The sequence below is a fragment of the Ahaetulla prasina genome, chromosome 5 (assembly GCF_028640845.1).
Source record: "Ahaetulla prasina isolate Xishuangbanna chromosome 5, ASM2864084v1, whole genome shotgun sequence".
NCBI lineage: Eukaryota > Metazoa > Chordata > Lepidosauria > Squamata > Colubridae > Ahaetulla > Ahaetulla prasina.
Genome location: NC_080543.1, coordinates 107,136,748 through 107,162,818, shown reverse-complemented (window position 1 = coordinate 107,162,818; position 26,071 = coordinate 107,136,748). Strand labels below are relative to the sequence as shown.

The window sequence follows — 26,071 nt, the reverse complement described above, 5'->3', positions numbered from 1 at the left end:
TTACCAGCCCACTTAATGCTACAATCCAGATGTAAGACCCAGAGGTTAAAAGCTATAAAACAAAAGTGTGTAATTTAAAATGGAATTTAGATTGCACGGTCCTTACACTAATATTTCAACACTAATTCAAATACATTAGAGGAGAGAATATCATAAATTACATTTCTGTTTTTGTGCAACAAAAGGGGCTCAAGTATTTATTTAAATGTTGTCATGAGTTTAGAACAAAATTCAAGGAAAAAAAAACAGCTTTTAAAAACAAATCAGGCAACAAAAATAATAAGAACTATACCCTTGATCACAAACTTATTTTAGCTTACTTTATACTATGATGGTTACATCAAATAGAGCAATACTAAATGGAGATATCTGTCTGTCTATCTATCCCACATGCAATGAAACAACTATTTATTCCTCCCTGTCATTGCTGCAAAAAGAACTGAAAATGAGCATGTAACAAACCAAAAATGGTCAACTGCATTTTTCAGGTTACCAGAAAGAGAATTAGGAACGGTTTATCACTTTGCACTCTATTCTCAAAATCCAAGCTATATTGTGTGCATCTTCCTTAAAAAAAAACTTGAAATGCATAACATAGTGTTAATAATATTTTATATGTTTGAACATTTTTTTATTAAAAAAAAAATCAGCAATCTGAAAATCTATCATATGTCAGATATTTAATTATTCTGCAAGAGAGATAATAATTTAGCATGATCTCAATTGCCCCCAGAATGAAAGAGTGATTATTTAATGGCACCTATCAGCTTGTTATGATAAGATTGGAGAGCACAGCAAAGAAAGTGAAGCTATGATAATATCTAGAAAAATGTCAAGAGTTGCTCTGCCTTTGCTGTAAGATGGAAATGCTTAATCAAAGTAACAGGAGTTGCAAAACATATTCTTTATTTGGTCTGAATATTTAGGGAAGTATAAAAGTATCATCCAGAATAAACCATATTAATAGCCTGAACTGAAAGCTTGGTTACCAATGAAAAACCATAGTTTTATTATTGAAGTAGCTATCTGTCAAACTCATTACCTAAGTGTTATAGAATTATTTAAAAATGGAAAAATCAGAAGATTAAGATCCTAATATTTACCAAACCAGGCATGTCCCCAACATAAAAGGTTCCCTCAGGTATGTTTTTAAAAAAATAAAAGTAACACATTATCAATAAGGGAATAAATAATAATGATTTCACTAATCTAGGATGGAAGTTTGAGTTCTACAGGAAATTTTGAACCAAAGTCCAACAAAAAGTCTAACCAAAATCTATCACAAAATAAAATACTAAAAGCACAAAGAAAGTTGGTTTCCCCATTGCTAGCAATTAAAAATGGGGTAAAGCTATGGGATGTATTAAGATTTACCTTTCACTCACAGACAATATATATATGTATTGACTATGATCACTAAGCTCCTATTGCTACCGCTATCAATTTATTGCACATCTACAGATTTATGCTACAGTGTTTAGTGTATTTTTAAAAATTAGTTTTGGAATTTTTAGGACTAAATATTTGGAAATAACTGTTATTGTTCCAGAAGTTTCTAGAAAATAATGGGTGCAAATGCAAAGTGCAGAACTGCTAAACTAAGGCAAAATAAATTAACACATACAAACCTGCAAACCCAATATATAAACCAGCGTCTTGTTTGTGATGGAAAATTGTCCTAGAATTTGTGTCACTTGCACTCTTGGAATGGAGGTATAAAATGGAACAAAAAGAGCAAATACAGGCCCCAAGCTGTTGAGACAAATATGCAAAAATGGAATATCAACATAATTCATAAAGTATTAACTCTCTCTTCCTTAACTATTTTGATTAATCAAATGCATCTTAGTACATTTTAAAGTATTAAATACTGTATCCATGTTTACTAACAGACACATTTTAAATATCACAAAAGGTTTTTTTTGTTTAAATTAGTTTTTAAAAAGTGCACTCAGAATAAGAGAGCCCGTTGCCTGCTTCTTACTTAAACCATCCAATAAGCCATAATTAAATACTTTCCTCAATGAGTAAAGTCTAGAAAAGGAGTTCTTTCTTCCTTCACTTGATACTCAATCACTTGGTAGGAATAACATCTCTGCCTTATCTTCTTTATCATTCTTGACAAATATTAGGAGTGATTTATAAACAAAATAGTCTAGAAAGTATTCAGTTTTATAAAAGCAGGAAAGGAAATATACATTTGAATGCTGTATACAAGCGATAGTTTTATGAGAAGAGAATATACAATAGGTAGTTTAGGCTTGAACTGTGGAGTCCTTGGGATGCACTGATGATGTTACCTAGTTGCATAACAAAATGTCTGCAAGCAACAACCAAAGTACCAAAGTCAGAGACCACCCGTGACTCCACAAATGATAATTTGTATTGAGCTGCTACTTTGACACACAAGTAAATATTGCAAGAAATCAATGAAAATCAGTGCAACTGGTATTTTCTTTTAATTATTCAATCTTTCAAATCCAAGTTGAAGGCAACTGCATCTCAAAAATCTCAGCATCCGTCTGAACTCAAACATAATCCACACATGCTTCTTTAAATAAGTAATTTTTTTCCAGCTATTTTCAAGGACATTTCTGTTCCTACAAATATTCTGATTGTGTTGATAGAACACTAAAATGTCCTCTCAAACAGATGCAGAAAGCTACAATTCAGACTTGGACATGCATAATTCAACAACCTAAAATTAATTATATTAAATTAAGAAATCAACTTTTGCCAGAGTAAGTACATCTTTAGAGTGGAGGTAAAACTATCCTTAATAAGAAGTGTCATCAAAATATTAATGAATTATTGTGAAGAACAGTAAATTTATTACAGACACATTCTTTTTTTTGTTTTTTGTTTTTTTTTGTTTTTTGTTTACATTTATACCCCGCCCTTCTCCGAAGACTCAGGGCGGCTTACAGTGTATAAGGCAATAGTCTCATTCTATTTGTATATTTTTTACAAAGTCAACTTATTGCCCCCCCAACAATCTGGGTCCTCATTTTACCTACCTTATAAAGGATGGAAGGCTGAGTCAACCTTGGGCCGGGCTCGAACCTGCAGTAATTGCAGGCTTTGTGTTCTTAATAACAGGCTGTTCTTAATAACAGGCCTTACCAGCCTGTGCCATTCACCGCCATTCAAATGATATTATGTAACATTATGGCATATATTGACTGAGATATTGACTTGAATCTGCACAACACATTTGCTTTAAATATGCTTGGCTTATTAGTTTATTTCTCAATGTATTCTGCCTACTTATTTAAAATACTTATATGGCCATCCATCTTATGTACAATAACCCTGGGTGACTCACAGCAAAAATAATAAATCATGAAGAAGAAATCAGTAATGCTAACATCAAATCTCATGGTATCCCAGCCCTAGCACATCCCTGTACATATGTTGGCTTCAATCTCCCTCTAGCCTGATGATTTCATATTTACCCAATTTGGGTCAAGTTTTGGTTCAGTAGGTTGCACAAACCCAAGCAATTTGGTTAGCATATTATGGAAGTACTACTAAGTTATATATTAAGGCTTAGGTTGATATGTGAACAATGATTTGCTACTATAGTACATTAGAAAGCTTTTAAACCCTATTTTTTCCTCTTCTCTGTACAGTGTTGAATTAAGACAATAATTTTAATTCATTTTTGTCCCTGCTAAAGCTATTTCATAAGTTTTAAATGTCAAGTATGTTCAACAAGATTAAAAAAGGCAGTTTTCCCCAGTTTTCATCTTAATGAGGGGAAAGTTTCACTGGTTGATTGTTGATTCTGATAGCCTTTTTAACACCACAGCATTCTTATTCTACTTTAACATCAAAATAACATTCTTCTCTTTTTTCCTCTTGCTTCATACAAACACAGATTTCTTAGATCTTTCTCATTAATAAATTTTCCAGCATCACAAAAGGCTAATGTCTCTTGTTGATTTATGATTCCCAGGATCTTCATTATAAGAAGCTGGAGAGCTGCTACCAAAAATGAGGAAAAGAAACTTGGGGAAGCCAGTTCTTATTTGTCACACTTCTTGTCACATATCCGCAAGCTTACATTTCCTGATCTTTTGTAGCTAACCATTCTCTTCCTGAGAAATCACTCTTCCACAGGCCAACGAAACTCATATTTGGAGAAAGGTCAGGTTGATATCTTAAAGATAATTGTGGGTCACAGAGTTGGTGTGCTGATCAATTGTTTGGAGACTACCAGCGGAGCAGCAGCAGCTAGCAGTATCCATGAGACCTGAAGGTGTTTGGCAGCATATTTTTTGTGGTGGAAGAAACTGCAAAGAACTAACAGATCCTTCCTACCAGTGTGATGTTTGATGGCAGTGGATTGGTTTGTTTGTTTTTAGTGGTATAATAGTAGGTGGGATGACCTTGGAAGACAAGAGAAGACCCGTAGATTAGACAGTAGTCAGATAAGCGGTATCTAAGTCCGCAGATAGAACAGATAGAATCTTCCAGATAGAATCTTCCTTTGAGATGTTTGAGAACAAACATCTCAAAGGAGGCCTCCCCAGTTTCTTGGGGGAGAGGTGTACTTTCAGACTTGCAAGATTCTGTTAATGTCATCTGTAATAACGTTAGGGCTAGGACTTCTGGAAGTGGACTATCTCACAAGGTTGACAACCTCTGGGCTGCCCTATGCATCCTGTGAGCCATTTGTTGTGTAGGTCTGCTCTATAGGAATACTTCTATTGTCAAACTGATCTTGGGGGAAATCTTTGATTAGAGCTATGCCTGCATACTTGTTCATCTGACTTGAGCCCATATACTGGTATAATGGCTGGGAAAATGTGGGCTTATTTAGAGCTTAGAGAAGTTAGTAGAGGTTTCTACACAACATACTTAACCCAGGGAGCTGGAACCATATAGTAAAATAAAAGATGCTCTGGTCAAACAGAAGCAATTAAAATCTGTCACTTTCCACCATTGTTTGTTTTCATAGACCATTTAGAAAAAAACAACACAGTGGCCTGATGAGACAATTACCAATAGAGAAGGGGTGGCTTACCATTTTCCTAACCTTCTGCCCTTATTTTCAGGGGTGACATCCAGCAGGTTCTGACAGGTTCTGGAGAACTGATAGTAGATATTTTGAGTAGTTTGGAGAACCGGCAAATACCACCTCTGGCTGGTCCCAGGAGTGGGGAGGGAATTTTGCAGTATCCTTCCCCTGGAGTGGGGTGGGAATTTTGCAGTATCCTTCCCCTGCCACGCCCACCAAGCCACACCACGCCCACCAAGCCATGCCACGCCCACCAAGCCACGGCCACAGAACCAGTAATAAAAAATTTTGGATTTCACCACTGCTTATTCCTCAATCCATGGGGCAGTGGGAGAATGAAAAGTAATATGGAAAAGAAACAGTGTTGGTACAGCAATCCTCTTTTTGTGAGTCAATCTAGGATTTTATCTATCAACATTAGATTTAACCCTCTTAACCATATTTGCATAACACAACTCACTGACAAAGGTTTAGTCCCACCAACCCTAAACCTCTTATGGGTTAAAACTAACCCTCAAACTTGTTAATAAATGTAGCAGTTCATATATCACACTACCTCTTTTTTTGACTCAGTTATATATGCCCGGCAAACAACACTACTCATACTATTTTTCCAGATTAATTAAATTTCTTTTCTTTTATTGCCTGGTGGCTGGCAAACAACAAAACTGTAGATGGTTCTTTTCATCTGAAAAAATGTTCTGGGATTTTGTCAGGGACATTCAGGAAATTGGAACATTAAAAAGTTCAATTTCCTAAGTTTAAAAAATATTAATTAATATCAAGTTATTGAGGGCTCTGGTAGTTACTGTGTTGCCAAAAGTACCACACTGCTGACGAAAAAGATAATAATACCCAATATGCCTAATTATATACATAACATTGTACTTCCAAAAAAAATATAAATCCAATGTATTGGAAACTGTTATCTAAGAATTATTGTTTATGTTTCACAGTATGTATAATGCTTTTCTATCCTCATTGTTTAACTGAAATGCACTGTTGGGGAGTCTCACTGAAATTCAGTTTCTAAATCTTGTGTCAGGTCTGGAAGCCATCTTTTTCATTGGATCTTCAGGCCTGCCACATTTTCTACTGTGGGAAGCAAGGAGGGGGGATTGTATGGAGCCAGGATGATATATAGTCATAATAACATTCCTTTCTCAGAAAGTCAAGGTCATCTGGCTCTGCACCTGGACGGCTGGAACTGGGAGGCATCTCCAGTTGGGAAGGTGCTTGGATTAGACCATGTGATGGTCATGTGAGTGCTGGCAGGGACTTTTGTTTGGGTGGGGAAAACCTGGAAGTTTCAGATTCGGGTTTCCCAGATATGCCAATATGACATCTCTAATAAAATGTAACTTTGAGGAAACTCAAGCCTCGGAGTTTTCTTTCACTGGGGGTGTTACTTGGAAACTTGACACCTTGACTTAGATATATTCTGGCCTGTGACCATAAATAAATATTTGATTTGATCGGATTTGATCTGAATAAGCTTTGACAAAAACACAAATATTATTTATTTATTTCGTATCCAAGGCCACAAGTGAAACCTGATGTAACAGTTCAATAGAAAAGAATTATTGTCCTTGTCTCACAAAATCTCGAATTTCATTGAACAAAATACTTACTGAATGATAAAGCTAAAACTATTCATGTATCTTCCCCTTTCCATATTACAGAATACAACGAAGAAACAAATTGAACTTATAACTTCTGCTGCCATCAATTCCATTTCTATAGAGTTGGTTTCTCCCCCACCCCCAATACTAAAGAAGTGACTTACCATTGTCTTTCCTGGAAACTAGACTATATTGCAGTGGCTGCATTTTAGGTATTTTCATTCTCATTGCAGCATACTTCTTTTGGTCTCTCCAGCACTGAATCTGTATCTTATCTTTGCCCAACTATATGCAATTAACTATTCTGCATTAACATAACATTTTTTCCATCAATAGCCTTTGGCAATATAGTCTAGAAATATGTGTCATTCATATATAATTCCATACAAATGGGAAATGCACAGTTTAGTTTAAAAATACAACTGGTCCATAGGAAGGGACACTCAACGCTTCCCCCCGCCCCCCGATAATGAGCAGGAAGTGAGAAAAATCTCAAGAAAAATTGTCAGCTGAAATGCGAAATTTGAAATGCGAATGGATAGGGTATATTAAAATGAAATACACAAATGTCCCAAATACACCTAAGTTTGATCTTTAGTTTTCAAGAGATACTACCACTGTAAGATTGAGACTGGGGAAAAAACCTCTCTCACAGCAGAGAAAAACTCACAATGCTTGCAACAGCAGCAACACACACTGAACATTATATACTTTCACCTTATTTTGCAAAACTGTTCTTTATTCTGCTCCTTCTTTCTGCATTTCTTATGTCTACTAAGGCTACTATTTTATCTGGGATGTGTTAACCAGAATTTTTTTACAACTAGATACTTCAGGTTTAGAGAGAGAGGAAATGCCCTCATCTCTATAAAAGGGGAGTGTGACCTAATCAGTCTTAAGAACAATATACAAAAGGGGAAACAGTTGCATATGAAATGTACCGCCACAAAGAACACAGCAGAGGACTTAATGAAGTAGCAAAACGTAAGTATAGCTGACTGTTTTTTCCATAGATTAATTCTTGTAAAGTATTAATATTTATCAAGCATCAGTAGTTCACCAAAGCAAACAAATGAGCAGCAGACTTTTATTCTGGGATTATAATTTTATTTGAATAGCAAAAATATAAGGATTAACTACATCCAACTATTTAAAAAAAATCATCATATGACAAAGCAAAAAGTCACAGAGACAATTTGTGTTATGTTATTTTGGCTTTGCTCTAAGATAAACAGTATTAAAATAAAAGGCAACTTTTGGAATTCCCTTTCAGTGCTTAAAATGTCATATAGTTCAGTCCTCCTCCATTAAAATGTTTTATTATATTTCATGTTTAAATGGCATTAAACATTTGGAAAAGTCATCTTGCTTTCTCTAGAATATTGTATACAGTCAAAATTCTGCCCAGAAATATGTCTCATATAACAGGGTGCTGTCTACTCCCACTTAATTGGTTTTGGTCTCATATGCTGGACTAACTGAATTCCTGTAGTATCTCTCTGGATAGTTAATTGAACCAAAAGTACTTGAAAGATATTTAAAAGGCAGTAGTTTATGGGCGGCTGATTCCACTTTTTTGGGAACATGCTGGGATGAAGCATATTGGTGAAATTTATTTATCTAACAAATTTCTCTTTTAGGATAACTCCAGTTTGAAAATTGTAAATATTCTTTTGGGGGAAAAGTCATGAAAAAGCAGGCAATCTTTGGATCAGGTTATTGCTAAATAAGTCTTTAATTCATCCAACTCTCCTGACAGAGCAGATTAGATTGCTGAAAATTGCCCCGGGAATATGCTTAAAATCTATCTTGATTTCACAATTTGGTCCAGATGCACCAGCCACATATAAACTCCAAAATTATTGTCAATGTTAGTATTGCTTTTGTTGATACTTTTGCATGGTATCAACAACACTTTTTTTAAATGTGAAAAATTAATGAATAGAGTTAAGGTAGATACGAGCAACAACTCTGGAATAACAAGTTGAAACAAATTCAATAGGTAGGGGTTTAAAAGAATACAAAATGTGCTTCTTGTGATGTTATAAGAATTAAAAAAAACAACTTTCAGATTTATTGGACACCTCAGAGAACATTTTCAAAAAGTTAGCGGTCAAACTCAATATGCTGAAAGTGCAGAGTGGTTGAGGGGACACATTCACTTATGATACAAGCTTTTCTTAACGTTGCCCATTTTGGTTTAATATCCATAAGACCAAAAATATGTTGTTTACAATATGGCTTACAAATTGAAATGTACTCTTGAACTGTATACCAAACATTTGGAATTTATATTAAGAGCTATGCCTTTACCAGACTGATATTTCCAGCAAAAGATGCTGCAAATACGATGCTGAAATTGCAGTGCAACCCCAAGGTTACCATCTTGGATCAATTACACAGAAATACTTCTGCCTAATTTGTTGTCTGACAGTATAATGGAAAATTTAATCATTCTTATTCTGCATGATCAAGGACTAATGAAGGTCTTACTGACTTCCTCTATATAAAATATATTTTCCTTTTCTTTTTTTTTCTGATTTTTTTTGTTTTAATTAAAAGTTAAAATGTAGTATATCACATATATTTTACATTTAAGTTAACATTTATCATTTCCAAAATAACAGTGTTCACTTATAGAACTTAATTTCAATGCAGATGTAGTTTCATGGAATTTTATTTTGACAAAACTGCAAATCTATCTTTCAAGAAATTCTTACTACGATAAAAAAAACATAGGCTCAAGTCTTCAGAGCTACGTTTCAGTTTAAGGGTCTAATTAACATCTAGGTTACAGAAGTGTATCCCATACCGCTTCATAATGCTTTATCGGGCCTCTCCTAAGCAGTTAACAGAGTCAGCATATTGTACCCAACAATCCTCATTTTATCGACCACAGAAGGTTGAGTCAACCTTGAGCCATTCAGAATTGAACCCTTGGAGTGAGCCATGAGTTAGCCTGCAGTACATTCTAACCACTGCTCCACCACGGCTCTTATCTCATAGCTATTAATATTAAAAACACAAGTGTAATACAGGCCAAAGATTTAAAACAAGATGCCTGTACTTCTAATCAACCATTTCCATATAAAAGCAAACAGAATGATCTGCTTCTGAAATTTAAATAAAACTGATTTATTAACATTTTGAGCTTGGGTAAAATACAACAAAGCAAGAATAAACAATTAAAAGCCATAAACATAAGATAAAAATGTCCGAATGCCAATAAAAAGTAACTGCCTTTATGGGAGTTGCAGTGTTTGAAAAATTGATATAAAAATTTTATGCTGAAAAATTGAAAAGGAGAGCAACAAGCAAAAGAAAGCTATAGATAGGAAAGCACAGAGGCTCCCTGCCACTCTGGCTCTTGTTTGCCTTCATGATTTTTGGGTGGGCAGTTCTATGTTATCTAACAGACTGAGCTGACATGTTACTGTTATGCAACAACATTACTTCTAATATTATAACTACTAAAATTCCATATATTAGAATTAACTCTATACTAAAATTTGGAGAAAACAGCAAATGCCAGGGAAATCAGGAGATTCAGGCAGTTCAAAAGAGCATAAAGATTTATTGCAAGCTTAAGCTCCCTACAAAAATCTGATGTACCAACGGCCAAGGGAAATGTGTGGGAATAAGAACGCATTCAAAGTGGGCTGGGCTTGGATCTTTGCGAACGTGCAGGAACTGATGACTTACGATGCATTTGACCCCTCCCTCGGACTCAGCATGGTCATCTCCTATATCATACTTGAAACCTGTTTTACATTAAGAACATCCAATTTCCCAAATTAGAATAGCTAAGCCAATATATCCTCTTTCTTACTTTTCTCTATCTGTTGTTCTTATTTTTCACTTTTTCCTAAACTAATATTTAATTTAAGAATATGTTGTAATAAAATACAAGTCCTGCAAGCCCATTCATTTCAACAGGCCTTGTTCCTTATTCCAGAATATATATCTATGATGGGTAAGTTCAAAAGTAAACTCAGTACAAAGTGGACTAATATCCTGCTTACATTAAAAATGCTGTTAAGAATGGTGTAATACTGTTAAGCAACTTGGTTTGCTAACTGTACACTAGATAGAACAAAATAAAAAAAACTTTATGAAAGCCTGGAAGTGAAAAGACCAAAAACTCATTGGGTTTTTTTAACTATAACCATCTCCCTTGCTGTTGCTCAGTCTACTAATCCAATGTAACTTATTTTTAAGGATATTTTTAGTTTTAGATTTAGTTAATGTTGTGCTTTAAAATCGTAGGCCGCCTCAATTAGTTTTTATAGTAGAAAGAGGGTATCTTTTGCTAAATATGATAAAGAACAGAGACCTTTAATTTGGACACACATAATCAACTTCTTAAATGTGTAAAACAGGGGTGAAATCCAGTAGGTTCTAACAGGTTCTGGAGAACCGGTAGTGGAAATTTTGAGTAGTTCGGAGAACCGGCAAATACCACCTCTGGCTGGCCCCAGAGTGGGGTGGGTATGGAGATTTTGCAATATCCTTCCCCTGCCACGCCCACCAAGCCACGCCCACAGAACCAGTAAAGAAAAATTTTGAATTTCACCCCAGTGTAAAATATTTCTAATATTGAAATCCTGTCAATGGAGAAAAGTTAACATTAACGCAACCAAAAAATCTAAATACCACATAATTTTTGTGACCGCACAAAATAGAATTTCAATATGTAATAGTTTTTTATTACTGCCCTAATGTTTTTAATCACCAATCATTTTCTTCATATTATTTATTTCTTTACTTAATTCAATGTAGGTGACATATATTTCCAAATTGATTTTAAATGACTTTTTTAGGGGAGGGAAAGGGGAAAGGATTCTGTGATATTTTAGTTCCAGAAAGCATATTTTTCCATTCAAACTTTATACCTTTATTTATTAAGCTGAACCTAATAGAGAACATGTGTTAATACTTAAGAAAGTACAACCCAGCTACTTTCAGCTTCTAAACCACGGGTGTCAAACTCACAGTATCACATTGCCATTACGTGACATTTCGCGATGTTTTTCCCCTTCGTGGAGCTGGGGTGGGCATGGCCTGTGTATGACACATCTGGCCTGCGGGCCGCCAGTTTGACACCCCTGTTCTAAATTATTGCTATCATCTTTTTTTAAAATTACCTATGATTACCTAATAGGGTTCAATCAAAAAATCATTTGCATATTAACAAGATGGAATTTTGTTTTGTTTTTGAAATGAACAGACAATTTCATACTATCTAATTTCTGGACTTCTAAAATATTTAGCTAGCTATTAAAAAAAAAGAACATATGAATTCACCCTAACATTTTTCTCTTTCTTCTGTCATGCTTTCTAGGCCTTCTGAACTTTGAGTCATATTAACCATGGCAACAATCGTTGTCTCTCCATCTTCTGTAACAAATCAAACTCAAATCGAAATTTGTGATTTATATGAACATGAAGATTCAGCGAGAATTTTATTGCCTACTTTCTACAGTGTGATTTTCATAATTGGCTTACTTGGAAATGGACTTGCTCTTGCTGTGATTGTAAAAAATAGGAAAAAAATCAATTCAACCACTATTTACTCAACAAATCTTGTTGTCTCAGACATTCTTTTTACAACAGCTTTACCTACCAGAATAGCATACTATGCACTGGGTTTTCACTGGCCGTTTGGAGAGGTATTCTGTAAAATTACAGCCCTTTTCTTTTATATCAACATTTATGCAGCTGTGAATTTTATGACATGCTTGAGTATCGATAGATTTGTAGCCGTGGTTCATCCTTTAAAAACCAAGTTCAGAACAGTTAAAAGCGCCACATACATTTTTTGCTTTGTGTGGTGTCTTGTACTTGCCCAAACTCTTCCACTGCTTACACTACCCATGTCACATCGAGAAGGAAAAAGGACCACGTGCATGGAATATCCAAACTTTGAAAAAATTAAACAACTCCCTCTGATGCTTCTAGGTGCCTGTTTACTTGGATATGTAGTTCCCCTTGGAATTACAATAATCTGTTATTCAAAAATCAGTTACAAACTCTGTCAAACTGCAAAGCAAAACCCACTAGCAGAAAAATCAGGAACAAACAAAAAGGCAATTAATATAATTATCTTCATCATCGTCGTATTTGTAATCTGTCTTACTCCCTATCATCTTGCCATTATTATATACATGATTAAGAAGCTTGTGCAAGGAAATATTTCCTGCAGCCATCAGAAGATCTTTCAAAAGACGCTCCATTATACTGTGTTCCTGATGAACTTAAATTGCTGCATGGATCCTTTCATCTATTTCTTTGCTTGCAGAGGATACAAAAGGACAATAATGAAAATACTGAGGCGTCAAGGAAGCATTTCAGAATCAAGTGCTGCCAGAACTGTTCCTGATGAAAGCTCCCGGGATGTTGCAGACACACAACTAGCGCCCCTTTCAGCAACTTTAAATGGAAAAAGGTCAACTCAAGCCCTTTCATTTTGAACATGCCTCCAGAATCTTGAATCATTCAAAAATGCTGGAAATAGCAAGAATCATCACAGCAAGAAAGTCAAAGAAAGAAGAGAGAGAAATCCAATTTTCATTTTTCTTTAAAAAAGTACCCATTTGATTTCTCAGGAGTGAAGCAGAAGATGGATTATGCAACGTATCATTACCACAGATATTGATTTAATCATATTTGGGGTTTTCCAAATATTACTTTTTTTTATCTTTCTCTCATGTCAGCGTACTTCTATTTTGGGATCCTATTACCCAAGTTCTCAGGAGAAAAGCAACCAATTTAATGGGTTTAAATAACTGGACTCTAAACAATATACCTTGGATCAGCAAAATAACACGTGACAGATATGCAAAAGGGAATATTTAACATTTTCTTTTTCGTATCTATACGAAATACATTTATTTATATAACAACCCATATAAAATCATTTAATTATAAACAGTTTTGTTTCTCAGGAGGAGGTATATAGATAGCTTTAGACAATTTACTATATTGTTAGAAAACAATCCCCAAGCTTTTAAATCACTTATTGAACACTGGATCCTATGTTTGATTTGATTATTCCATGATAATTTTAAGATACATAACCTACATAGTTTAAAGGTCATGTAACAAAAGCAGCTGAGCCTCTAGGATGGAAGACTGAAAGTCTCAAACCTCCTCTCACAGAAGCCCTCTGGGTTTTCACAAATGGGCACTCTGCCATTGTGAGTGCTTCACTTTTTATCCTTTCCTAAACAATAAATATAAGGATTTTACAACGTCTGCCACCTTTCGGTCTATTAAAAGATAAAAATGATTTTAAAAAGGTTAAAATGTAAATGGATGAAATAATTTGAATATTACTGCTTTCTAGTTTAACAATGAAAAGGTGCGTGGCTAGAAGGTTTAGCATTTAGATGTGGTAGCATTTAGATGTGGGGGGAGGATCAGGCCAATCTCATAAGAGATAAACAAAATCAAACATTATTTTAAGAAGTGTAGAACATTTCAACTTCAAGTATCAACATTTTCTTTTGCAAGAAGGAAATATACCCACTCCTCATTTAGTGACCTCAGTTAGCAACTATTAACAAATAAAAAGGTAATAAAATTCATTTTCTGACCAACGCATGCATTTACAACCAAATGTTGTGCTCCTGGCAACACATGCCAGTGACAATAACACTGACTTAGCTGGGCAACAAACTTTTATCTGAATGAAACAACCGCAATCAGTGATTTCTCTATCATGTGTTCACTTGATGATCATTTCGTTTAATGACTTGATCACTAGAATGGAACATAGTCGCTAAACCAGAAGTGGGTGTACAGATAAAATGCTTTCAGAAGATCTATTGCAAATACTCTGTTGCAAATACTACTCTGTTGCAGATAAACTTTTTAAAATCTATGCAAAGTACTGGAGAAAGTTTCAAAGGCAATTTACAGATCAGGAAAGATTCTAAAGAGAAGTTACTTTTCCATGCACAACCTGAGGATATGTATAAAAAGACTATAAAGATATATATGGAGACTTATGTAGCATGTGTATGAATGTGCCTTCAATCAGTGATGACTTACAGTAATAAGAAAATTAACCTTCATAAAGGTTTTTGGTTAGACTTATAACTATTTCCTCAGGACAAAAGTTTTCTTAATATTCCTAGCATGTTGAAACAGAGTCAGTCTGTTTGCATCAAACTTAATGGTCACCATTCCCCTCCCTTCCACCCTCATAGCCGTCCTGCCAAAACAATGCCTGGCAAGAATTTGTTTCAGGTAGATTTCTGTTGCTCTTCCCCAAGAAAGAATGCACACAAATAATTCCTTGTGTGTCCAATCACACTTGGCCAATAAAGAATTCAAATTCTTACTATGTTAATAGTCAGGCAACCGAAAATATGATATCTATCTAGGAATATAAGAACAATGTCTAACTACCTAAGAGGGCTATTATTCTTGGGCTACAAAGTCTGCATAACTACAGGTAGTCATCAAAGTCTGCATAACTACAGGTAGTTCATTTAGTGACTGTTCAAAGTTACAATGGCACTGAAAAAAGTGACTTATAATCCTTTTTCACACTGACAATCACTGCAGTATCCCCATGGTCATGTGATTAAAATTCAGATGCTTCGCAACTGATTCATATTTATGATGGCTGCAGTGTCCCAGATCATGTGATCACCTTTTGTGACCTTCTGAAAAATAAAGTCAATGGGGAAGCCGGATTCACTGAACAACCATGTTACTAACTTAACAGCAGCAGTGATTCGCTTAATAACTATGGCAAGAAAAGTTGTAAAATGAGGCAAAATTCACAACTGTCTTGCTTAGCAAGACACCTTTTGGGATCAATTAGTAGCTGTCAGTCAAAGACTATGCGTACTGGACAGCAGCAAAGAGAAAAGCTGTTCATTTCTCCTTCCAGCCATCTATTGCTTTCCTCAGTCTCAATATGGTGATCCTCTTTATCAACAATGCACCTGATCAGAAATGTCTTTTGCACATATGCTGTATTCAAATCTATAACTATGCTTCAAGCTGACATAGAGCTAAGAACAGCTAGACAGATGTTAAGCAATCAAAAGAAACCATACCATGGTAGTATTGTAGAAAATACTTTTTTCCCTATTTAGTGGGAAGCGGGTCAGTGATCTATCCAACAGAAAAACTGTAATTGGTTAGTTTATACAATTATGTAACAAACAAAATGGAGAAGTAGGATGGGTAACTGTTTATCTTCTGCAATATCTGCTGTCAAGAATTCTTTGTTGCAATCTTTAATACCCGTTTGCTTTGCATCAGTTTGTTCCTGTTTATCTTAATCATAGAACTGTTTGTATCTTCTATGTTACTATATGGTGCTCTTCACTTTCATAATAAGGTTATTCTTTCTTGGGTGGCCTTGTTCTTGTAAACCCAATAATATATATATATGGAGAGTTTTGTTTTTACTGGGACTAAGAGAGATAAGATGTAAAAAGTAAGCATTTTTTAAATGTTCCAAGTACTTCATAAAAGAATAGATTGGTTCCTGAGTGTTTAGGTGCAAAGTTCAAATTTATGCATGAATTGAAAATTTCAATAAAGGGGGAAAACCTAGAAAGACAATTGCTGACATAACAGTGATTTTATCTGTATATTGTTAAAACTCTTGTGTCTGTTTCATATTTTGTAAACTTCAGCTGGGTGAAATGTTGCAATATAGAGCAAAACTTTGCCAACAAAGGCCAACTCAAATGGACCAACTTACAGAACGCATGAGACTCATTACTCCTGAGGAATTGAAATTTGTGGAATTTTTTTGCCACCTCAGCACTGCTGCCATACTACAACGATCAACTGCATTCACGTAAATCCCCATTTTCAATGTTTCGTTACCGCTTCCCAGAAGCCACGGAGAATCCAGGAGGATTGCCGATTCTCCTATACTTCTTGCCAAAGCTGTTGCCTGTGGGAAGCTTGCAGGGAGAAAGTCAAGGGAGAACTGGTCCAGTCTCTCTGCACTCATACTGAGACACCCTTTTCTGCACTCCCTTGCTCCTTCTCCCACCTGTCAGCAGCCATTTACCTGATGGTAGGGCAGGGCAGGGAAACGAAATGAAGATTTCCAGTACTTACTGCCAGTTTCTCACAAGGAAACTCAATGGGAAAGAGGACAGGAAGTCGGAAGTCACTCCCACTTCCACTGTTTTTTTCCAATCTTTTAAAATCCACCCTATTGTCATTGTTTCTCTGTTTAAGTAAAAAAAAAAATCTCTGAAATGATGACCAAATGTATAACAGGTTGCATAGTTATCATTAATACTATATTTAAGATCTGTCCATAAATTCAAGTTACTATGATAATGAGTAGTAGTTGGTTTAACAACACATTAACTTTTCTGACTTTCCTGTTAAGCTGCTCAGAGGAAAAAGCAATAATTGGGACAAAATGTTTTGTGGCACAGTAAATATTTACTGGCACGTTTCATGAAGGGAGTGTTATTCTGATGTAATAAATAGTTGTGGATTGTACCTAAAATTGGTTGCTCAACAACAAAAATAAGACAGTTGTCTTTGCAGGTGTAACCCTGCAGCAGGAAATAAAGGAACAGAAATCAATGCAGTTGTTACTTCTTGCATTTTCCTCTTATTTAATGTCAGGGGTGGTGCCAGTATCTAAACATCTGTTCTCAATTAGAAAAGGCCAATACTATGTTGAAGAAAGTACCACTTAAAATTAATGCAATGTTTAATCTTTTATGGATGTTTGAACTACTTACAGTTGAAATTTTCATATCAAAAACTAACTGAAAAAAGCTGTAATAATATATGTTATCAGGCCCATAGATTTAAAAGGTATTCAGCAAAATAAATCATCTAATAGTTTTTAAAAAATTATCTTCATTCCCATTATTTTTCTGGATGTCAATGATCATAATCTATTCTTTGTTTTAAAAAGAAAGAAACCTAAAAACTAAGTCAGTTAGACTTAGTAACAGTGAGATATAACTTTATAAAGCCAATGCTCATCTTATCTACAGTATATGGACAAGAAATAGAATTTTATTCTTGTCCCTTTTAAAAAACTACCTCAAACACAAATTCTATTTGGTAATTTCTTGACAGAACTGGAGAAATGTCCATTGGTACAGAGTTCAGACAACTAGTATAAAAACTAGCCAAAATTTCTTTTTAGGTATTTCTATTACTTGGCAATGTCTTTTGTTATTACCATTAGGATAGGTAACTGTTTATAAATGTAAATAAAATGTAGTGGTTTAGGCTTCAGCCATTTGCTTAATATACATTTTCTTGCTAATGCTAGCAAAGAATTAGAACACAGTAGTGGCCAAAATTTTGGAAACTTTTTGGGAAAAGTGTATTTTTGAGGTTTGATGGCTAATAACACCACTTTTTTGGTGGGAGTTTCAAGATAATCCTATTCCACTGCTGGAATGGCCTGGGAATAGCCCAGACCTTCTTAACCCAATTGAAAATCTATGGAGCTGACTAAAGAAACTTGTTAGTCAGAAGTAACCCAGCAATAAAACCCAGTTAATAGAAGCAATCATTCAACCTTGGTTTCACATTATAGCAGCTGCAGAACTAAAAGACTTAGTTCATTCCATGGAAAGACGTTGCAAGGCCGTAATTCATGCTAAAGGTTACCCAACTATTAACTGACATGGTGATAATTTTCATATATCTCATTTTTTCTATGATGATAATTTTTGTATCTCTCATTTTTTTCTACGTGTTTCACTTTTCTTCTTTATACTGTAACTGCTATTTTTTTTATTAAAAAGTTTTATAAAGTTTTTACAAATATTTCCCCTCCTTCTCCCTCCACCCCCCCTCAACCTCTCCCCCCTCCCACCCTCTCCCAATCCCCCACCCACCCCTGGGCTTCCAGAGCAAAATACAGGGTATAACATCTAACAATCATAAGCTAAAATACGCAAACTATCCATAAACTCCCATCCTCCCCTGGAACTTTAACTCCCCTTTTACAAAAAAGAAATACAAATACAATTCTTACATTCTATTCATACATATTCAATAGTAGGCAAATATTTCTTCTTCCAATATTGCGCTACCAATAATCTAGCTGCTGATATTAGATTTGAAGTCAATTAGATATCTATCTATATCTGTACCTTGAATTGGGTCGCTAGCATATAACTTTGCATAAAATTCTAAAAAGACTTTTTTGATCATATTCTGTTAATATACCTCTTTACCTTTATATTCTATCTTTCCTCCTAAACTAAAGATGAGTAATTACTCTTTCTTTTTTATTATATTCAAAACAAAAAATCATTTCATTTGTCTTTTACATCTTCTTCATATCTACGCAAATTTTCATTTAACTTTCAAAATCTCCTAACACCCTTTTCCTAGTCAGGTTCCACCCATACCAGACTATAATCAGTCAAGATTCTTGAACATATCTTCGTCTTCTTTACTCTAGAAAACAAATCATTAATAATTAGTATAAAATCAATCCTAGAAAAAGTTTGGTATCTGTCAGGAAAAAAAAAAGGAAAAAAAAGGGTAAAATCTTTTTCTTCGGCATTCCACTCTTGCCAAATGTCTCTCAACTCCAAATCCTCCATCATATCCATGTTAAAAATCTAATTGCTATTCTTGGCACCTTGAAACTTTTGACGCATCAGCTGGAAATCTTCCTAAACCTTCCTCTTCAGCCTAACCCTCCCCACAACTTCTGTTTTGTTAATTTCTTAAATTGTCGCTTGAGATTATTGCATCTTTGCTTCTTGTTCTCTACGTTTAATGGCTGCTCGGGTCAATCTTTGCTCTTTTACATCTCCTGTTTTTTCCATTGGTTCTAGAACTTGGGGAGTAGCCAAAAATTGGAGTAAATTTTCTTCAATAGTTACAGTCCCAACTTGTGCTTTCTGCTTTCCTTCCTTCCCCCACTTTTTTGCCATCTCCACTTCTCTTCTCCTCTGGTGATGGTGGGCTTCCAGCCTTTAATATATTGGTATAAAAATCTCTTGCCTTCCAAACTGTATTAAGATGATATCTTTCTCCTGTATAGGTTACTATTAGTCCAGTTGGAACATCCCACCTAAACTGTATCTGTCGATTTCTGAATTCATCCACCAAAAAAGCAAACTCCTTTCTGCTTCTTAGCATTTTAGGAGGAATTTCTTTCAAGACTAATACCTCTTGTCCTACTATTTGAATTTTGTTCTTATAAGATGCTTGTAGAATTTCATTTCTGATCCTTCCGGTTGTAAAATAAATCACATCTCTTGGCAGTTTTCTCTGTCTAGCAACCCAAGAGTTAACATGATAGATTTTGTCAATTTGAATTACAAGGTCTGCTGGTTGCTCTCCAGTCATCTGTGCGAAAGCCTCTACAAAAATCTCTTTTAAATTGTCTCGATTATCTTCTTTCAATCCTCTTACTCTCAGGGAAAACTCCATCAATCTATATTGTAACAAAACTACTTCTTCATCTGCCCTGTCTGCCTTGGTTTGGACTTCCACCATTTTATTTTCCAAATTCAAATTAAATTGATTAATTTCTTCCACTCTTTCATCCAGCTGGATCATATTTTTTGCCAAACTTGAAATGCTAACACAATATCTTCTCTTATGTCCTTATTCCGCACCTCAACAACATCTCTAATTTCCAACATCTCCTCTGCAATTTCCTTAAATTTTTTCTCCATAACAGCAATTTGGAGCTTTAAGGCTTTCCCTAAAGAGTCCTTTAAAAATTCCTTCAAAGATTCTTGTAAAGCTTCCAAATTCAATACTTGTGGATTAGTCATATGAGCTGGCGAACCTCCAGCACTCTTAGAAACACCAAGCTTTAGACTGTAACTGCTATTCTAATAGCAAATCCTTCATAAAAGTTATTGCATTACCTTCTTGATTAAATTATCTTTCCATATATATATAATTTTATGATACTACTCAAAAAAGTGGTGTTATTAGCTAGTTTTAGAAAATATACTTTCCCCAAAAGGTTTCCACAATTTTGGCCACTACTGTACTTAAATGATATCAAAATATATCAAGGATTGCAAAATGTTGATATCTGAAAGCAGCATTTTAAAACTGTCCCTTATGGTTTCATCATGCATGAAAAAAGGAAGGAAGTCTAATGACAAAGCCTGTCAGAAAGGAGAAAAACAGAAAAACCAAATATAGACATACAATTGGCAAAACATCAGCAGTATGCTCAGCTGTGATCAATGAACCAGATCTACAGACAAGTTAATAATCAGCCCAGTAGTACTAATTACTAAGCGTACAATAGTCATTAATCCCAGCTGACTAGCAGTTAAATCTGTATTTATTTGTATATAAGAGTCTGCAGTCCATGAACTGCTCCCAGTTTCTGTGTGGCTCCATCACTAATTCTATATTTTATTATTATTTTTTTATTATTTAGATTTTTATACCGTCCTTCTCCCGAAGGACTCAGGGAGGTGTACAGCCAGATTAAAATAATACAATGTACAATTTTAAAACAACAAATTAAAATAACATATTCTATAATGGCCCAAAAATTTAAAAACCGTCAAATTTGACCCAATAAAACAGAATACCCCGATTTAAAATTATTAAAATTCAAAAAATTCAAAATTTAAAAAGTTAAGAATTAAGCCAGTCCCGCTTGGATAAACAAGTACATTTTCAATTCACGGCGAAAGGTCCGAAGGTCAGGTAGTTGACGCAAACCAGGGGGAAGTTCGTTCCAGAGGGTAGGTGCTCCTACAGAGAAGGCCCTTCCCCTGGGGGCCGCCAGCCGGCATTGCTTGGCGGACGGCACCCTAAGAAGACCTTCTCTGTGTGAGCGTACGAGTCGGTGGGAGGCATAGGGTAACAGCAGGCGGTCCCGTAAGTACCCGGGCCCTAAGCCATGGAGCGCTTTAAAGGTGGTAACCAACACTTTGAAGCGCACCCGAAAGACCACAGGTAGCCAGTGCAAACTGCGCAGGAGCGGTGTTACCTGGGAGCAACTTGTGGCTTCCTCAATCACCCGCACAGCTGCATTCTGGACTAACTGAAGCCTCCGAGTGCACTTCAGGGGTAGCCCCATGTAGAAAGCATTGCAATAATCCAGACGAGAAGTGACTAGAGCGTGAGTGATATCTATAATATAATAGATATCTATAGATATCTAAATTTATATCTAAATTTGATAGCAAATGTCAATGTTTTTCCTATTTGAAGGATAATGGAACATAAAATTAACAGGCACATTAGGACTCTGTGAAGCTTAATACAGATACTCCTCAACTTAAGACCACAACTAAGCCCAAAATTTTCCTTGCTAAGCAAGACAATTGATAAGTGAGTTCTGCCTCATTTTATGATCTTTCTTGCCACAGTTGTTAAGTGAATCACTGCAGTTGTTAAGTTAGTAACATGGTTATTAAATGAATCTGGCTCCCCATTGACTTTGCTTGTCAGAAGGTCAGAAAAGGTGATCACATGATCCTGGGACACTGCAACCATCATAAATATACACTGGTTGCCAAGTGTCCAAATTTTGATCACCTGACCATGGGGATGCTACAATGATTTAAGTGTGAAAAACAGTCATAAATCACTTTTTTCAGTGCTGTTGTAACTTTGAACAGTCACTAAATGGATGGTTATAAGTCAAGGACTGCCTATACACATTTTGCACATAAAAAATAAAGCACACAATTCCCTTCCATACTTCCCAACTGAGTGAAATTTTATTTTCTACAGTGGTAATATCAAGTTATCAGTCATACATCTCTGCTGCAGAGAAACTGCTCATCTCAAGAAGTATGTTTTATAAAAAATGTTAATTTTGCTTAAATGTAGTAGGGGTAATTGTCCAAGAACCATTTCCTCTTCTCTTTTTTATAGAAGATATCTCTTCTATGCGTTCTTTCCACTCTGCAGTTTTATTCTGTAAAAATATTGTATTATTGTATCTTTTACAAATACATACCTGATTTAACTGTACCATATACAGTACGGCACAAATAACTAATGATGTGATGCACAGTAATCAAAATTGTGCAAGACTACTGACTACCTACACAACTAGCTCCATGATGTAACTAAGCTTTAAGCTGTTTGTTGTGGCTGAAAAAAACTGGTATTTCACCATCAAAATGTTCTGAAACAAAGATATATTTCTAAAATAGTTTTGAGACATGCTATGGAGTTAATAGCCATTTGTTTAAAGAAAAAAATATATGCTCAAGTCCTAAATCAACTTTCTGAAATCAATCCAGTTAAGAACATGATCACTGAAAAAGGGAAGAATCCAAGGTTATTTCTAAATGCTACCTGCTTAAAATGGGTTCATCAGAATTGTTTGGACAACCCTTAAGGTCTGCAGAAATAATTTTATAAAGAACTTCAGAAAAAACAATTAAAAAAAGGAACATACCATCACCAGCAGTGCTAAATACTGAAAAAGAAGTCAATGACCATATTTACCAAACAGAACCATCCCGGGTCTTTTTCTCCCAGGGAATTAACTCACCTCATGTGTTGGCAGCACACAAGTCGGGAGCACATTAGAGCTATCCTGACAGCCATTTTCTCAGGTCCCCCAGCCTCTGCAAAGGAAATTAATATTTCCTTTTAAGAGGGATTTTGTTTTTTTTTAAGTGAAAAAAAAAGAACATTGTTGCGGCTAGCGCTCTGTGGAAAAAGATAGAGGGAGTGCATTCAACCTATCCAACTGTTTTTCATCTTGTGAGATTTGGGCGAAAAGAATTCAAATTGTGACAGAATTGGAAGATCTAAACAGGCCACATTTTTGCAGTTTCTCTAGGAATTTGCAACAATCACAGGAAGGACAGTTAACCATCAAGTCAGTTCTTTGAATTCCACATTTAATTTGCTCCAGATAAACAGAAGTCTGCTGGGATTAAAACCAAAACTTTCTCTGGCTTCTTTGAATTAATCTGCCTGTTCTTCCTATTCCTATGACATGTTGCCCCTATCATGTCATGATCTAGTTTAGCACATCATGTGATCACTAAGGATCCAGGATACAAAAGTTGATTGCTGAGATTACAGAAAACCAAAGACTTCAAACAATGCTTCAACATTTTCTTTTGTTTGTGTGTATATATGTCGGGTGTGCATGAGACACGAATTCCAATATTTTCTCATACAACTACAAATTAGTGTTTTAACTGAATAAGTTCTCTGCTAAAGAGGGCCCCTCAAAACCTACAGAAAACTAGATGGCACAGATTGGAGATCCTTTAAATATTCTGCCATAATAGGTTATGTGGTAGCTATAGCAATAGGATGTGGTTTGAGTTTCAAATCTTTTCTGAGAAGTGCAAACAGATCATGTCCCAAGTATCATTTATAAGGAGATATTAATCTGCAGCAAACAAGAAAAGGAAGTGAATTTGTTCTGAATAAAGTCATGATAGTGAACCTTTTGGGCTCGGCATGTCAAAAATTCAGAAAATGTCAACTTGACTCTGCTGGAGTGTCTGCCTGCCTGTCTCTTTCATACACACATGCACCCAAAATAAAGAAATAATTCTTTACATATTCATTTATTTAAAGAAAATAAGTGTCCAATCATGCATGTGATTCCTCAGGGTCTGCCGCAGACTATGTACTTTCAGGTGTGTTCTCTTTCTCTCAAGGCCTACCTGAGGCAGCTTCAGGTCGCATGAAGCTTTTTGTTTTTGAAGCTACTTTGGTGAATGCTCTTCCATGGCTTCTGCAGCTTCTGAAAACTGTGTGAAATCACGGGCTATCTTGTGCAATTTTCAAAGGCATTAAAGGCTGGATGAAAACATGGTCCTTTTGTGTTATTTTGTGAGAATGGGCAAGAGCACCCCTTATTTTTCAGTGACCTCCGCAGCCTCTGCAAATCATCCAAGGACAGGGGTGTACTTTCTGTCAGGGTTCCAAGTAACACCCCGAACGAAAGAAAACTCCAAGGCTTGAAATTCTTCAAAACTACATTTTATTAGTCATATTGGCACATGTGGGAAAACCTGAATCTGAAAGTTTCCAGGTTTTCCCCACTCAAAGAAAAGTTCAAGTCCTTGCCCAACACTCACAAGTCTATCACATGGCCCAATCAAACATTGTACCAACTAGCCCAATCAAACATTGTTCCAACTGGAGATGCCTCCCAGTTCCAGTCTTCCAGGTGCAGGGCAAGTTGTCCTTGACTTCTTGAGAAAGGAATGTTATTATGCCTATATATCACCCATACTTCATACAATTCCCCCTCCCAGTTTCCCACAGTAGTAAACATGGCAGGTCTGAAGGCCTAATACAAAAGATGGTTTCCAGGCCTGACACTTTCAAAATAGATGTTGTTGGGGGTTCTTGTCATCTAAAACCTTCTGGCGTGTCAACTTTGACACACTTGTTATAGGTTTGCCGTTACTGGTATAAAGCAATTGGTATACCACATTCCCTGTCAGTTCTAATTGGGCTAAAGCACTATATTGATGGAAGTCAAATAGAACTACATATCTATTTGTCACAATAACAAAATTTGAAATACATTTTTGTTGTGAAAAGCCATTTGAATTAACAGAATTCAAAACCAAGACTAAATGGGAATTGTACTTGTAGCCTGTATGGATTTGCATAACATAGTAACTTGTACTTCATTAATGAGACCTACATTATGGGAGAAAGAAGATGCAAACTGTCAAACATATCAATGTGTTGGTTTGTACAATATGCTAGGCCAGATCACATAAAAATAGCCTTTGAAGATTTACAAGTTAAGGTTGATTTGTAATAAATCTTGCCTAACCCAAAATGTCGCATTTTTGTGGCACGGTTTATTTGTTTGAATACAAATCAATATTTTCAGTGTATTCAAAGTACAGTTTCATGTATTCAATGCAAAAATGGATTAATTCAGTAAGCAAATCGAAACTATTCAAACAATAAGATTTATTTCCCCATTCTAAGTAGGAATCCAAAGAGTATCTGAACCAATAGTTGTTTAACCTCTGCTTGAACACAACCAGGAAAGATTTCACCACCTCTCTTAGTAACCAGAATTCCTCTTGATGAACTGCTATCATTGGGAATTGTTCCCAAAATTCAGTCTGAATCTACTGCCCTATAACCAATGTTAATTATTCTGTGTCTTGCACCGCTGATGGCAGACCACAGGACAAATCCTTCTTCTATAGCAAGGGTCTCCAAGCTTGGTAACTTTAAGCCTGTTGGACTTCAACTCCCAGAATTCCCCAGCTAGCAAAGGATTCTGGGAGTTCAAGTCCAACAGGCTTAAAGTTGCCAAAGTTGGAGACCCCTGTTCTATAGGATGCCCATTCGAGTATTTGAAAAGTGCTGATATCTATCCCCTCTCAAGCTTTCCTCAAGTTTAAACGTTCACAATTCCTTCAATCATCTTTCATAGCATTTGGATTTGGGTTTCCAGGCTACGGATCATCCTTATCGCTTCCTTTTTTGTAACTCTTGCGTTTGT

At 35.5% G+C, this 26,071-nt stretch overlaps 2 protein-coding genes across 3 annotated transcripts in view; one reads left to right on the top strand and one right to left on the bottom strand.

Annotated features, from left to right (window-relative positions):
• UBAC2 (UBA domain containing 2) overlaps window positions 1-26,071 on the bottom strand; it is a 101,352-nt gene that overhangs the window by 45,658 nt on the left and 29,623 nt on the right. For both annotated transcript variants that reach the window (XM_058184568.1, XM_058184567.1), the window contains exons 5-6: window positions 1,629-1,752; window positions 5-52 (exon numbers count right to left, since the gene is read on the bottom strand). In XM_058184568.1, the coding sequence (XP_058040551.1) occupies window positions 5-52; window positions 1,629-1,752 (172 nt within the window). The remainder of the gene's footprint in view (window positions 1-4; window positions 53-1,628; window positions 1,753-26,071) is intronic.
• GPR183 (G protein-coupled receptor 183) lies at window positions 4,073-17,525 on the top strand. The gene is made up of 3 exons (XM_058184566.1): window positions 4,073-4,261; window positions 6,706-7,629; window positions 11,987-17,525. Exon 3 carries the CDS (start codon window positions 12,015-12,017, stop codon window positions 13,113-13,115), a length of 1,101 nt encoding a protein of 366 aa, XP_058040549.1. The 5' UTR covers window positions 4,073-4,261; window positions 6,706-7,629; window positions 11,987-12,014; the 3' UTR covers window positions 13,116-17,525.